Genomic DNA, 15,737 nt, shown 5'->3' on the forward strand with positions numbered 1-15,737 from the left:
ACTGGCACAGACCAGAGGTATCAGTGTAGTGGCTGGCACAGACCGGAGGTAGATGTGTAGTGACTGGCACAGACCGGAGGTATCGGTGTAGTGACTGGCATAGACCGCAGGTATCAGTGTAGTGACTGGCACAGACCAGAGGTATCAGTGTAGTGACTGGCACAGACCAGAGTTATCAGTGTAGTGACTGGCACAGACCAGAGGTATCAGTGTAGTGACTGGCACAGACCGGAGGTAGATGTGTAGTGACTGGCACAGACTGGAGGTAGCGGTGTAGTGATTGGCACAGACCAGAGGTATTTATGTAGTGACTGACATAGACCGGAGGTAGTGGTGTAATGACTGGCACAGACAGGAGGTAGTGGTACAGTGACTGGCATAGATCAGAGATATCAGTGTAGTGACTGGCATAGATCGGAGGTATCAGTGTAGTGACTGGCACAGACCAGAGGTATCAGTGTAGTGACTGGCATAGATCGGAGGTATCAGTGTAGTGACTGGCACAGACCAGAGGTATCAGTGTAGTGACTGGCACAGACCAAAGGTATCAGTGTAATGACTGGCACAGACCGGAGGTATCAGTGTAATGACTGGTACAGACCGGAGGTATCGGTGTAGTGACTGGCACAGACCAGAGGTATCGGTGTAGTGACTGGCACAGACCAGAGGTATCAGTGTAGTGACTGGCACAGACCGGAGGTATCGGTGTAGTGACTGGCACAGACCAGAGGTATCAGTGTAGTGACTGGCACAGACCGGAGGTATCAGTGTAGTGACTGGCACAGACCAGAGGTATCAGTGTAGTGACTGGCACAGACCAGAGGTATCAGTGTAGTGACTGGCACAGACCAGAGGTATCAGTGTAGTGACTGGCACAGACCGGAGGTAGATGTGTAGTGATTGGCACAGATTGGAGGTAGCGGTGTAGTGGCTGGTACTGACTGGAGTTACTGTTGTAGTGACTGACATAGACCGGAGGTAGTGGTGTAATGACTTGCACAGACTGAAGGTAGCAGTGTAGTGACTGGCACAGACCGGAGGTATTGTTGTAGTTACTGGCATAGACGTTTTTTAGCTTGTGATTTGCTACATGTCACCTTAGTCTACAGAGAATGTCTTGGTAAACAAACAAACAAAATATTGGCCTATTGGAAGGAAGGTGTAAATTAAAAAATAGGTGTTATTCACTAATCCATTGCCCGGTACTCTCTGTGGGTCTGTGATATGGTTCCCCAGTGATATCATTGTCAAAAATGGCCCCCGTTACGATACCGGTATAGATGGCTGGAATCTGGTGGCCAGATGAAATAAGCCAGGAGCAGATAGGTAATGAAGAGTAGTAGTTCTAGGTGTGGCTGGAAGTGGAGATCGCAAGGGTAATGTAGCAATGGAGCAGAAATAGTCTGGGAAAGACAGTTCTGAGGAAACTGGAACAAGTCACAATACTCGAGAAAAGGCTGTGCTGCCTCATGGTTATATATAGGCCCAAACAGAAAACAAGATGGCGTCACACGTGTCCGCTGCAGCCATTGACTGGTCATACTGGTCAGCGGTGGTAGTCGGTTATACCAGAAAATTTGCAGTGCTGATGTAACTGACCACTGAGAGCTGTGACTCGCAGCCACGGCCACGTGGAGGCCACTAATATTATTGCTGGTGCACTTAGAATGGGAGATTAACATCAAGAATTGGGCCCTGTCTCTGGGATGGAAGGGCAACAAGGTAGAGAGTGACTTTTTATTTTTTACTCTTTTCCGTCCTCAGCATTTTTTATTCAAATTTGTATTCAACATAATTTTTTGGCATCGCAGTTTATGAAATTCAGGATGATTTTTAAATTCATCCAATTTTTTTAATGGGAATTTTTTTTACTGTTTTTATGTTTTTAATGATTTTTAAAATTTTTTTAAAGAATTTTTCTTGATTTTTTTTTTTTTTTTTCAATTTTCTCTTCCACTGGTTGGGACATCATGAAGGGAGGCAGAGGAGGGTCCGTGGGGTATTCTTCCTCCTCTGATAACCCTTCCCGATGTTGCGCCAGGTGATGAACACTAATATAGCACTGCTGATTTGGACTAAGAATCCGGTTACCCACTACACCACTAAGCCTTGTATACGACCTTCCTGTGGAGTGGGAGAATTTCCAATGTATGCCCCTGAGCATGACCACCGCTCTGCTTCATCGCCACACTACCGTAGCTCTGCTACATCACTGCACAAGTATGGCTCTCCTTCATTGCTGTACTACCACAGCTCTGCCATATCCACTGTCACCCAGCATTGCTACACACTGGAGTAAAAATTTATAGTGTAACAGTAACACACTACAAACTATGCTGTCCCTGAAAAAAGTGCCACGGTTACTCTTAGAGATGGTCGAATTGGTTCCCTTCCTTCACTCCTTTCGGGCCTCCTTGCAGCGTCTAGTGCTCTTCTATGATGTCACTGATGCACCGAACTGTGAAATATGAACTTGGAGGTTAGGACTAGGATTGAGCGATCGTGTTTGGAAAAGATCAGATTCCGATCGGCGATTGAGAAAATTTCACGATCGTGATCGGAATTCCGAACACAATCTTTTTAGGAGGGATCGAGATCAGTGATTATTTCCCACAATGCTTTGCTACTGGCCAAGCATTGTGGGAAAAATCTAACAATGTTAGCCTTCACACTGAGTATACGCTCCTCTCATTCTGAGTGGAGTGTATACTCAGTATGAAGGCTCTGCTGTGGTTCCATAGGAATGAATGGAAGCAGCCAGCACACAGCCTTAACCCCCTGCGCGCCAGCTGCGTCCATTCATTCTACTGGAAGACTAGCTAACATCTCTATTAGCTACTTACCTACAGAGATGGCTGGTTCGGTGCCCGGTGTTCTCATTCTTCTTCTCCTCGCTGCCCCCACCTCCCAGGTTAGTGTTAAAGAGCTAGGAAGAAGGCGGGGCTTGTAGCTTAGGAGAGTGTGGGCAGGTACTCTGGAGGAGAAACGTCACGTGTATCCGCCCACACTCTCCTAACCTGGGAGGCGGGGGCAATGAGGCGAAGAAGAACGAGAACACCGGGCACCAGACCAGCCATCTCTGCAGGTAAATGGACATCAGGGGGGACTAAGTTGCCAGAGGATTAAGAAAAAAATCCTCAGGCTACTTAGTGATTTAAAAAAAAAAAATCACTACACAGCCTGGATTCTAACAATTAAAGTGTCCAATTGTTAGATTCCATGCTGTATAGTGAATAGGAGTGTTTTTAACATCCGATCTCCGATTAGTAAAAAAATCCCATTGACTTGCATTGGGATCGGAATTGGGATCAAGATCGGGTTCGAATGAAAAATGATCGGAAATCGGATTTCAAAATTGATCCTGAAAAGTCAAGATCGACTCAACCCTAGTCACTGGCTAGGCACACCAAGTGTCATGACATCACCGTGACCACAGACAAAGAGAATATGGGGAATGTGGTGAGGAGAGTCTTAGTGTTTTTGTGTTTTGATCCATCATACTATGTGAGCAACTGAAGGGGGCCATTAAATTGTGGGGGCACTTGAAGGGAGACATTATACTGGAGGGGTATATTAAATTGTGGGGACAACTGAAAGGGGGCATTATATTGTGAAAGGCAATTGGAGTTTGCAATTAAGCTTGGGGAAACAGGAGAACATTATACTGTGGTGGGCAACTGGAGGGGGACATTAAATTGGGAGCCCAACTGGAGGGGCCATTAAACTTGAGGGGGCCATTAAATGGGGGGAACTGGAGGGGGGCATTATACTGTGGAGGGCAACTGGAAAGGGCAAGAAACTGTGAAAGCAGTTGGAGGGGGATATTATACTTTAGGGGCCACTAGAAGAGGACATTATAATGTGGGGCAACTGGAGCTCCTGCACCTGATCGCTCAGTGCCGAGTATTGTTTGAAGCTTCAATCAGTCCCTGAGTTGGGGTGATTGTTCCTAATTGGTTCTATATTACTGCTGCACTGCACGTCCCAGCTACTACCTGTTGTACTATAGACCCTGTTTTTCCTTTTTTTGAAGACATGGAACATTGTGTCTTTTATCGCTTTTTATTTTGGATGGGAACAATAAAAGATACATTTGATTTTTGATAAATCTGGATCTTCCTTTTTCACTTGCTTCTGGTTTCTAGTACCGCCATGATAGATTCAGGAGCCAGTGGAAACTTTATAGACTTTTCATTTGCTAAGAAGCATGGGATGAAATTTCAAAAGAGGGTTTAATCGGTGGTGTTGGAGATGGTGGAAAGTCTCCACCGTCCTACGATCCGTCTTAGGAGGGATATTTCCATCTTTGGTCCTTGTATCTGTAGCTCTCAGTTCTTGAGCTGGATCGGGCTGATCACCTGGAGGCGCTGCACAGAAAGGGCCACAGCAGACTCTACCTGATCAGGAGGCCGAGGGCCTTCGGAGTCCAGGGGACACTTCTTAGGGCCTTCTTCAACTCTGTGGTTGCCTCAGCCATCTTTTTCGGTGTGGCCTGCAGGGGGAGCAGTATATCAACCAGGGACAGAAATAGACAAACAACCCAGATTCTTCCATTAACATCGCAGTGATTTATAGATGAAAATGTCACATAAATGCCACAATGACCCCGGAAAGAAGCTTAAGCAATTCCACACATATAATAAAATAGCAATGATAAAATCCATCCTCACTATGGCTTTTCTATAGGTGACTACTATTAGAATAAGCCCTAGGAACTCTTTGCCCTTTTCAAAAATGGCTACACAACAATACGCTGCAGTATGCTGATAAACGCTGCCCTCTTTAAAGATGGCGGCTCCGGCGCAGCGTCTCCGCATCACGTGCCCCAATCCTGTTCTTTTGATTGCAGCATGTTTTCCTAGTCACGGGGACGTAGTAAGCCATATGGTCTGGAGAGGCGGGGCCGCGCCTGCGCAGTGACTTGGTTGATGTCTGGCCCTATTGTGCTGTGTATTGGAGTGTGTGACCGGCTTTCTGCTCTTACCTGTGTATTGTGACGTCCGTCCCTGCAAGTGAGTGATATACCGCACACATGTGACCGCTCGCCGCCTCCCACCGTACACACGAGGCGTCCATTCATAGCTATATCATGTAGCCATCTACCTGTATATATGTAACATACCTGCCGGGATCCAGAGGTCTCAACCTCTGCTACACATGGGATGAGCAGTGTCCGAGTCATGTGTACAGCTATCCGAGTCATAAACTGATACATATATGATATGTGATACATATATGGTGGGTGTATGATATGTGGTACATATATGATGGGTGTAGGATATAGGGTGTATGATATGTGATACACTATATCCTACACCCATCATATATGCACCACATATCCTACACCCATTATATATGTATCACATACCACATACACTATATCATACACCCATCGTAAATGTATGTGGTATGTGATACATATATGATGGGTGTAGGATATAGTGTATAACATATCATACACCCTATATCCTACACCCATCATATATGCACCACATAGCCTACACCCACTCACCCATCATAAATGTATCACATATCCTACACCCATCATATATGTATCACATACCACATACACTATATCATACACCCATCATAAATGTATGTGGTATGTGATACATATATCATGGGTGTATGATATGTGATACATTTATGATGGGTGTAGGATATGTGGTGCATATATGATGGGTGTAGGATATAGGGTGTATGATATGTTATACACTATATCATACACCCATCATAAATGTATCACATATCCTACAACCATCATATATGTATCACATACCACATACACTATATCATACACCCATCATAAATGTATGTGGTATGTGATACATATATCATGGGTGTATGATATGTGATACATTTATGATGGGTGAATGGGTGTAGGATATGTGGTGCATATATGATGGGTGTATGATATGTTATACACTATATCATACACCCATCATAAATGTATCACATATCCTACACCCATCATATATGTATCACATACCACATACATTTATGATGGGTGTATGATATAGTGTATCACATATCATACACCCTATATCCTACACCCATTATATATGCACCACATATCCTACACCCATTCACCCTTCATAAATATATCACATATCATACACCCATCATATATGTATGACATACCACATACACTATATCATACACCCATCATAAATGTATGTGATACATTTATGATGGGTGTATGATATGTGATACATATATGATGGGTGTAGGATATGTGTTACATATATGATGGGTGTAGGATATGTGTTACATATATGATGGGTGTAGGATATGTGTTACATATATGATGGGTGTAGGATATGTAAGTTATAGGGTATATGATACGTAATACATACATATATGATGGAAGTAGGATATAGAATATAGGACTGGCACTTGTGATACTTATGACACCCCAATTGTTTATGGATGAGATATGTTATACATAGTACAGATATGTCCAGGGAATATGAGATATATATATAATATAGCACCTACATGTCTTTGGCAAATTACATGTGGACAGATGCTGTTCTCTCATCAGGATTTATCTTGACTTCATTCAACTGTAGCAAATCCTCAGCTGTGAGAAGTATTCGGTTTGAGCAGGTTTTTTAGCCTCACAATATTAATGCTTTTTTTCGTTGACAGCAAGCAGAGGTCCTTCATGAGGTGATTGCATAGTCCTAGGATCTGCCATACCTGTATGACTGGTAGGGGTCTGACCCATGGGGCCCCACTGACTGTATCAGGGCACTGTGCTGTATCGGGGGTAATATCCCTGATGATAATAGTTCGGCACAGACTATGTAACTTCTGTTGGGAATGCAAAATGTGCAAAAAACCGGCAATGGGACTTAGTGGCAACAAAAAGTTGCAGCTTCACCGTGCCAGAATTGACCATGGACTTCAGAAGAAGGATTAAGACGCCATCCAAACCCCTTTAACAAGTCACCGCATCTAAGGCCTTAGTGCCTTGGTCTCTAACAGAAGAGATTGTACTGTATATGTGACACTACCCAGTGTCCGATCGGCCCACCAGAGTACCAGAGGATCCTCCTGGGGGGCTCAGGCCCTAACACAGTAATGGTCTAGCAGGAGACACCCACATTAGTTGGATACTATGGTCTATTCATAAAGGTTCTTAATGAGCCTCAAAAATAATTTTCTTTGGTGGGCCCAAGGAACCTCATTCCAACACAGACACCTGCTCAATGTCTGTATAGATATTCTCTATAACTATGACTGATGATCCCTGAGTTTTAGAATTGTCCCACCAAAAGTCTGCACCTCAGTACGATGAACCTTCCTGGTATTTCCCATCTGGGCAGATTCTGGAACCACAGGTGGGTTTGGACCCATAGGTTGTGTGTATCTGCCCCATGATATATGCAGTCCTGGCAGAAGTTGGCTTGGGGTTGGGTGGAGGTTCCGGGAGGACTAGACTATACGTTTGATGACCTTCCGATCTCTGGTGGCCAACTTTTCTAAGTTATGGAAGTATCAGATGAAGACCAAGTTGTTCTGGTGAGTTATGACAAAGATGGGCCAAATACTGTAGACTGGAGCCACCAGATAGACCACACCTGGAGCCAGTCTGACATTTTTAGGTCAGTCAGAAAGCACCTTCAGAAAAAAAATCAAAAAGTTGAACACTAGTAGGAAACTTCTCAGAATGTTTCTGGTCAACGGTGGGATTCAGAACTCAAAAACTGGTTTGGACCCATAGGTTGTGTGTATCTGCCCCATGATATACGTAGTCATGACAGAAGTTGGCTTGGGTGGGGGTTCCTGGAGGACTAGACTATACGCTTGATGACCTTCCGATCTGTGGTGGCCAACTTTTCTAAGTTATGGAAGTATCAGATGAAGACCAAGTTGTTCTGGTGAGTTATGACAAAGATGGGCCAAATACTGTGGACTGGAGCCACCAGATAAAGCACACCTGGAGCCAGTCAGACATTTTTAGGTCAGTCAGAAAGCACCTTCAGAAAAAAAAAATCAAAAAGTTGAACACTAGTAAGAAACTTCTCAGAATATTTCTGGTCAACGATGGGATTCAGAACTCAAAAACTGGTTTGGACCCATAGGTTGTGTGTATCTGCCCCATGATATATGTAGTCATGGCAGACATTGGATTGGGTGGGGGTTCCTGGAGGACTAGACTATACGCTTGATGACCTTCTGATCTCTGGTGGCCAACTTTTGTAAGTTATGGAAGTATCAGATGAAGACCAAGGTGTTCTGGTGAGTTATGACAAAGATGGGCCAACGACTGTAGACTGGAGCCACCAGATAGACCACACCTGGAGCCAGTCTGAAAAAAAATCAAAAAGTTGAACACTAGTAGGGAACTCCTCAGAATATTTCTGATCATCGGTGGGTTCAGAATTCAAACACTGTAAGTGAACATACCTTGAGTCAATGGTGGGGCAAACGTTATTAGAGGTGATATTTAATGGAAGGTTTGTGTTGACCTGAGGCGCAGTAACAAAACCTCATGTCTCATTGTATGAATGTCGATTCCGTTCTTGGGCATGGAGCATCGTGTAACCACAACATACGATATGGCTTTGCTTTGCCCTACAGCCCTAACCCCTCGGCTCTTCCCATCGCTTGCCGACTCATTACTCATATATTGCATTTGCGTTAATACAATAACCTTGTATCTGCAGAATTGTGTATTTAATGTGATGATGATCTGAATTATTGCATGGACAAGCCGCTAATAAGGATACAGTCAATGTAATACAGCGTTAAGGGCACTCCCCAAAAATGGAAAAAAATCCCAAATGTGAGTCCTTGAAATCTCGTCTTCTGTCAAGTTGTATTTTTGGTATGTCTATGGTGTATTCAACCTAATCCTGATTGAAGTTGAAGCTCTGCCACTAGAGGTCTACAATAAATTTGACCTTCGCTAGATCTCATTCAATAGTGTCAACTTTTGGCTGCTTGAAAAGAGAGACCCAACTCAACCATATTCCCCTTTTCCATGAATTGTGTGAACCCATATAGATCACCCTACCAATGTGTCCTGAGCAGTAGGTTCCTGAGTACGGAACACCCCAATGTTTTTATCACCTTTTGCTGGACCTTTATGGCCTAAACGGAACCTTGCAATTTTTGACATGGGTGCCATGGCCTCAAACTTAGGGGGGAATCTGTTTTGGTACCCAAAAAGTGGGCTAAGAAGTGGGAATGACTTTGGAAAGGGAGCAAGGGAGAATAGGAAGGCCTGAAATGTTCTTCAGGGTTCATCAGAATCGCCCATAATGGTGGGGAAGTCTAGAACTTGCTTCTTCGCACTTGTCTTGGGAGTTCTTATTCTTCCAGACTTTTTCTCCCATTTTTGGTCTCAACTAGGGTAGGGTTTGCTCACATTTGCAACTTTGTTTTGGATTCCTCCGAAGCCCCATTAATTATAGTTATTTCTAGAAAGTTGTGGGTCAACTCTGAGTCTGTACAACTTTTGATCCAACTTTTGGCCACCTAATAATATGAGGGGGGGGGGGGGTGTTGTGTGACTACTTAGAGTATCGTTGGGACAACCCCTTGGATATCATAGAGAGTAGACCAACACTTGGGAGGTCACAAAGTATCAGCAGCTCCAATTCTGGCATACCTACATGATTGCCATGTAATACTACTTTTGCCCTGTAGTGGCCACTGCAGCGAAAGTGTATGGCTCACCACAGATTTCTCTGGCGATCACTGCTGATCACATACAGAGATCACTTGATCTCTACTTCATTTTTTTTTTTTTTTTTTTTTTTTTGTATTTTCACCTTTAGCCTGTCCAACGACCCAAATTGTTGAATAAAATTTCTGACTTGACAGAAGAAGACATCTTGAGAACTTAAATTTGTTGTTGATCTTTTTGTTTTTTTGGGGGGTAATGCTGTTTAACGCTGCTTTATCTGTAATTTTTTATACCTGTCTTGGTGATAGCCCTTAAAATGAAGTGTCAGCATAAAAGAAACAGATCAAATATGTCTGCCGCTGGGCAACGGTGGTGTCCTCGTAGGTATATATATTTTTTTATTCATTTTAATTAAGAAATTTTATTGGATGCCACGTTTAATCCATGAAACAAAAAAACCAAAACGAAAAATTCCAAAAACAAAAACCAACTTTCGTTACAGTGGACCGGAGTTCGAAAAGACGACAAGTGAAGCCTTTGGCAACCTCCCTTCTTGAAGCATTGGATTATGATAGCTCAGATGACAGTGATTTTAAAGTTGGAGATGCCTCAGGTATTTTTTCAAAAATTTTTTCTCTAAAACTTTGTTCATTACGTTGCTTGGTAAAGAGTCGAATGGTGAAGATTTTCTGATTTACCGGGATTTTCAAAAATTTGTACTGTCTGAAAAGGCCAATTTTCGATCTGTTTGGTATAAGTCAGCGGGTTACAAGGGCATTTACCTTCAGGGCTTGTAACCTTGTAGCGCCTAGACTGGGCCAATGCTGACACTGTATATACCCGGGCTATCATTTCTTGCCTAAGCTTTCATTTGTGTCTAATGATAAAGTTGATCTTGGCTATGTTTGCCGCTGTGCTTTTTAGTCTAGCATGCTGTGGTGTTTTTATATCACTGTAGTACCAAAGAAGAATGTTTTTGGAAAAATAATGTCAAATTTTACAGAGTAAAGGTGAAACAGGTCCTCCATCGATTCACAAGTCTAAAATTCCATATTGCTCTTAGAACCCTTTTACAATGGGTGGGGACTCTTGCTCGGTACATTTCGATCCAAAAATTGAAGAGTATCCTTGCCAAAAACCATATCTTGGGGTTAGATTTCCCCAAATATACAAGTCCCAGCCACCTGTACTATAGGACATCTTCATGTCTACATCTTCCCTAGCTTAAGAACAAAAATTTGATCAAATTCAGGAAAAGTGATGTAAAACCTGTACTAACCTCTTCATCTCACCCACAACTCTGGTGGTTCCAGCCTTGCTCTGGTTATTTTCTGCATCCATGATACTGTATCTTGTATATGTCCCTATGACTGTGTAGACTAAATGACTGCAGGAGGCAAACTGGGAACGGTTTGGGCCATCCGAGCATCTGCGGGTGTTTAAAGAGGTGAATATAGGTTTCTTTCGATAGCATTTCCTGCACTTGGACAATTTTTTTTTTATTTTTTTTTTAAAAAATCCCAGTTAACCCATAACATGAAATAAAAATCCCTGTTCTAGGATAAAAAGATAAATAAAAATAAGCATAGTATAAACAAAACAAAAAACAAAAACTCCCCTCCCCTTATCGAGCAAATAACAATTGTACCAAACACACTGGGCAAATTTAGTAAGCTAAATATTACAGAATTTTTAATTTATTAGTACCAAAAAAAAATTGACCTACGTTTTGTGTCCCAGAATTTTTGCGTTATTGGGTCCAAAACATTGACCCTTTTATTTTTGACTTGCTCAAAAATGGCCATGTTAAATGATTGGGCTTGATGAAACGAGACATGCTCACGTCTTAACCCTGTCTGAATATTCTTGCGCAAAGTAAACCAACTCATAGGTGGTGTAAATTTAGACTAGACAGAGCGGGGTTGCCAAATTTTAAGCCTGCTTAGGGTAAGTTTGCAGTATCTAAAAATTAGACAAAATTAATACATTTTCCCCATTTCTTTAAAAAATATTTAGAAAAAAAAAAAAAAGCGCTTACATAGATGCCTCCACCATGACTCCACCGGCGTCTAACCAGCAGTGTTGTAGATGACCAGCATAGTGGATAAAATGTTACCAATTCCCATCCATATGTTGTAACTGGAACCCCAAGTGCAAACCGACCCACAGAACTGGCCATGGTAAAACTTGAGCAGCCGAGCTGTCCTACATGGACATGCCAAAACAACCCCAAAATGATACTTGCAAAATGTCCCACAAAAACCAAGACCTTATACTCCTGCCTAAAGAAGTTATTAGTTGAGATCCAAAAACTTTGTATGGTCCTAAATACCAAAAATTTCTGGCTAAGACTCCCAATGTTCGCCGAAACCAAGAGGCAGAAGCTGTTATCTCGGTGCTTAGCTCGCCTCTCCGGGCAAGTAGAACAAAGCCATTCAGAGCTCAGCCCAACATATCTGCCCCTTTGTTTCAGGGATCATTGGCAGTCTCGATGCCTAAACCCATCCAACCTTCTAACATGGTACAGTGAGTTCCATGATAGACCCCTTTAAGTCAGGTCTAGTCATCACACCTATTCCTCAACGCCAGGTTGGGGTATCCACCAAATGTTCTAACACTGAGGAACCTTCTTGGCAACTCTCGATGGCCATCAATAAAAACTTTTTGAGAACTGGTTTGGCTAGATTTCGCCACCGAGACCTCTGATCTACAAAACATTGATGTGTTTTTTTACGGGTCTGTTTTCTACTTGTCGGACATCGTGTATGTGTTTTATTTACAGATTCTGAAGGGAGCATCCTTGGTAGCGACGATGGGTCAAAAGACAGTGGTGAATGTTCAGGCACCGACTCAGAAGACAGCCTAAAGGACGACGACATGTCTACAGTTGTTCCCGAGGAAGAAGAAGAAAGGAAGGCCCCTGAAGGAGAAGAAGCAGGGACCGGCTACAGCCGAAATGAAGACAAAGCTACAGACGAGCAACCCGTTAAAGACGCGACGAAGAAAGACGAGACCGACAAACCCCAGAAGAAGAAGGAGGCCGACGTCACCCCTGAAGACCAAGCGAACGAACCCAAGAAATGGAACCTGCGAAGGAACCGGCCAATGCTGGACTTCATCACCATAAATGAGTTAAACGCCATGGATGACTATGACAGCGAAGATGACAATGACTGGAGACCCACAAGCGGCAAGAAGAAAGGAAAATCGTCTACCGGGGAGGGCAGCGATGGGGAGGACGATGAAGAAGAAGATGGAAGCGAAGAGGAATCAAATCACCATGCCGGCAATAAAGACGACAGCTGCAGTTCAAGTGACGAGGAAGGGAAGAAGAAAAAAATCAAGATTCCCAGTAGGAACAGCGGCGATGATGAGGAGCTGACGAATGACAGCTTGACATTGTCTCAAAGCAAAAGTAATGAGGTAATTTATAAAGTGTCCTGACAGGTTCATCAAGATGTGAAAACTCCGAGTGCGAGGAGCCGCAGAGACATCTCCTCGTAGATTATTACCTGGATTTCCTTTGTAGGGCCGTTTTTGAAATTTGAGATTGAGAAAGGCTTCATGTTTCCACTCGAAATCCAAAAAATGACCAGTTAAAGGGGAATTCTCTTCATCGCCTCCAAAAATTAGCAATTAAAGGGGTCACTGAAAATCCAAAAGTATCTAAATTTAAAGGGGCATTTACACCAAAAAATTAGCGATCGGAGGGGTATTCTGTTCATTTCCACCAAAAATCCAAAAATTTTCTTAATTTCCAATGAAAATACAAAAATGGCTGATTTAGGCTAAGGCCGCATGCGGCGTCTTGAAGCAAAAAAAGCGTTGTGGGCAGTGGTGTAACTAGGAATGGCGGGGCCCCATGGCGAACGTTTGACATGGCCCCCCCCCCCCTGATTGACGCCTGCCAACCCCTACCTACCGACCCCCCCCCCTGCATTCCTACGTTCTCTGTTATACCCCATAGTGGCCCCTGCACACAGTATTATCCCCCATAGTGGCTCCTGCACACAGTATTATGCCCCATAGTGGCCCCTGCACACAGTATTATCCCCCATAGTGGCTCCTGCACACAGTATTATGCCCCATAGTGTTCCCTGCACACAGTATTATCCCCCATAGTGGCCCCTGCACACAGTATTATCCCCCATAGTGGCCCCTGCACACAGTATTATGCCCCATAGTGTTCCCTGCACACAGTATTATCCCCCATAGTGGCCCCTGCACACAGTATTATCCCCCATAGTGGCCCCTGCACACAGTATTATGCCCCATAGTGTTCCCTGCACACAGTATTATGTCCCATAGTGGCCCCTGCACACAGTATTATCCCCCATAGTGGCCCCTGCACACAGTATTATCCCCCATAGTGGCCCCTGCACACAGTATTATCCCCCATAGTGGCCCCTGCACACAGTATTATGTCCCATAGTGGCCCCTGCACACAGTATTATGTCCCATAGTGGCCCCTGCACACAGTATTATGCCCCATAGTGGCCCCTGCACACAGTATTATGTCCCATAGTGGCCCCTGCACACAGTATTGTGCCCCATAGTGGCCCCTGCACACAGTATTGTGCCCCATAGTGGCCCCTGCACACAGTATTATGCCCCATAGTGGCCCCTGCACACAGTATTATCCCCCATAGTGGCTCCTGCACACAGTATTATGCCCCATAGTGTTCCCTGCACACAGTATTATCCCCCATAGTGGCCCCTGCACACAGTATTATGCCCCATAGTGACCCCTGCACACAGTATTATGTCCCATAGTGGCCCCTGCACACAGTATTATGTCCCATAGTGGCCCCTGCACACAGTATTATACCCCATAGTGGCCCCTGCACACAGTATTATGTCCCATAGTGGCCCCTGCACACAGTATTATGTCCCATAGTAGCCCCTGCACACAGTATAATGTCCCATAGTGGCCCCTGCACACAGTATAATGTCCCATAGTGGCCCCTGCACACAGTATTATGCCCCATAGTGTTCCCTGCACACAGGATTGTTCTGGACTCTGGACACCCAGGAACAATTATTATACTCTTTTCAGAGGGGATTCCCACATAAAACCACTGTCACTTACCTATCCCTGGCTCCTCTGCACTCCTCAGTGTTGTCGGCCATCCTCGATGACATCCGGAACGTCACATGACCCAGGATGCAGTCCCCGGTCATGTGACGTCAGGGACGTTACAGTAGTAGGCCTGAAGCCTGTCTGGAGCCCGGAGCGGTAAGTAACAGTGTTTTTAATGTTCTCTTACCACTCCTGGGCCTCCGATCATTATACCTGGGGGTCTGAAAGGACTCCTGAATATAATAATAGTGTTTGTGGGGCCCACAGCGTCACTTACCGATTTCAGCCCCTGCCATGATCGGTAAGTAAATAGGGCCTGTTAAAAATAGGGCCGCCTTTTAAGAAAAGAAAAAAAAAAACAGCAGTAGCAGTTGTTGCCGGGCCCCTAATGTCCCGGGCCCTGTGGCAGCCGCTACCCCTGATACCCCGGTAGTTACGCCACTGGCTGTGGGGAGAAACCATGGCAGCAACGCATTGCGGAGCTTCCCGCAGCGCTTTAGACAGAAACTTTGCAGAAGTTTCCTCTGCAAACTTTCTGTTTAAATTATACTTGTGAAGAAACAGACGACATTTCCGTAGGTTAATGGACATGCTGTGATTTCCAAAAATTTTGGAAATTGCAGCGTGTCCACAGCACGGTTTTTACCCCAAAGTGGGCGTGGGATTTAATAGAATCCCATCCACTTTGCCCAATTTTTTTTGCAGTGTTTCCGCAGGGGGCGAATCACGGTGTTTACGCCGTGTGGGGACCCTGGCCTAAAGGGGTATTCTCTTCATTTCCACCCAAAAGAAATTGTATTCGGAGGGGTATTCTTTTAATTTTCACTAAAAATCCAAAAATTTCCAGTGTAAAGGGATATTTCATAATTTCAACAAAAAATTCAAAACGGATATTCGCTTAATTTCCACCGAAAATCCAAAAATGACCGACTAAAGGGGTATTCTCTTCATTTCTACCGAAAATGACTAATTAAAGGAGAACTCTCTTCCACTGAAAATCTAAAAATTATTCAAGGG

The 15,737-nt window shown here is 44.0% G+C and overlaps 1 protein-coding gene across 4 annotated transcripts in view; it reads left to right on the forward strand.

Moving 5' to 3' along the window:
• The first annotated feature begins 4,901 nt into the window (after nucleotides 1-4,901).
• Nucleotides 4,902-15,737, forward strand: part of PHF14 (PHD finger protein 14) — a 207,721-nt gene continuing 196,885 nt past the window's right edge. For 3 of the 4 annotated variants that reach the window (XR_012715478.1, XR_012715479.1, XM_075271805.1), the window contains exons 1-3: nucleotides 4,902-5,012; nucleotides 10,143-10,253; nucleotides 12,423-13,063. Coding sequence is in view for 2 of the 4 variants with exons in the window: in XM_075271805.1 (XP_075127906.1) it covers nucleotide 5,012; nucleotides 10,143-10,253; nucleotides 12,423-13,063 (753 nt within the window). In the remaining 2 variants the exon portion in view is untranslated. The remainder of the gene's footprint in view (nucleotides 5,013-10,142; nucleotides 10,254-12,422; nucleotides 13,064-15,737) is intronic. The other variant, XM_075271806.1, reaches the window with a different exon arrangement.

The sequence above is a fragment of the Leptodactylus fuscus genome, chromosome 4 (assembly GCF_031893055.1).
Source record: "Leptodactylus fuscus isolate aLepFus1 chromosome 4, aLepFus1.hap2, whole genome shotgun sequence".
Lineage (NCBI taxonomy): Eukaryota > Metazoa > Chordata > Amphibia > Anura > Leptodactylidae > Leptodactylus > Leptodactylus fuscus.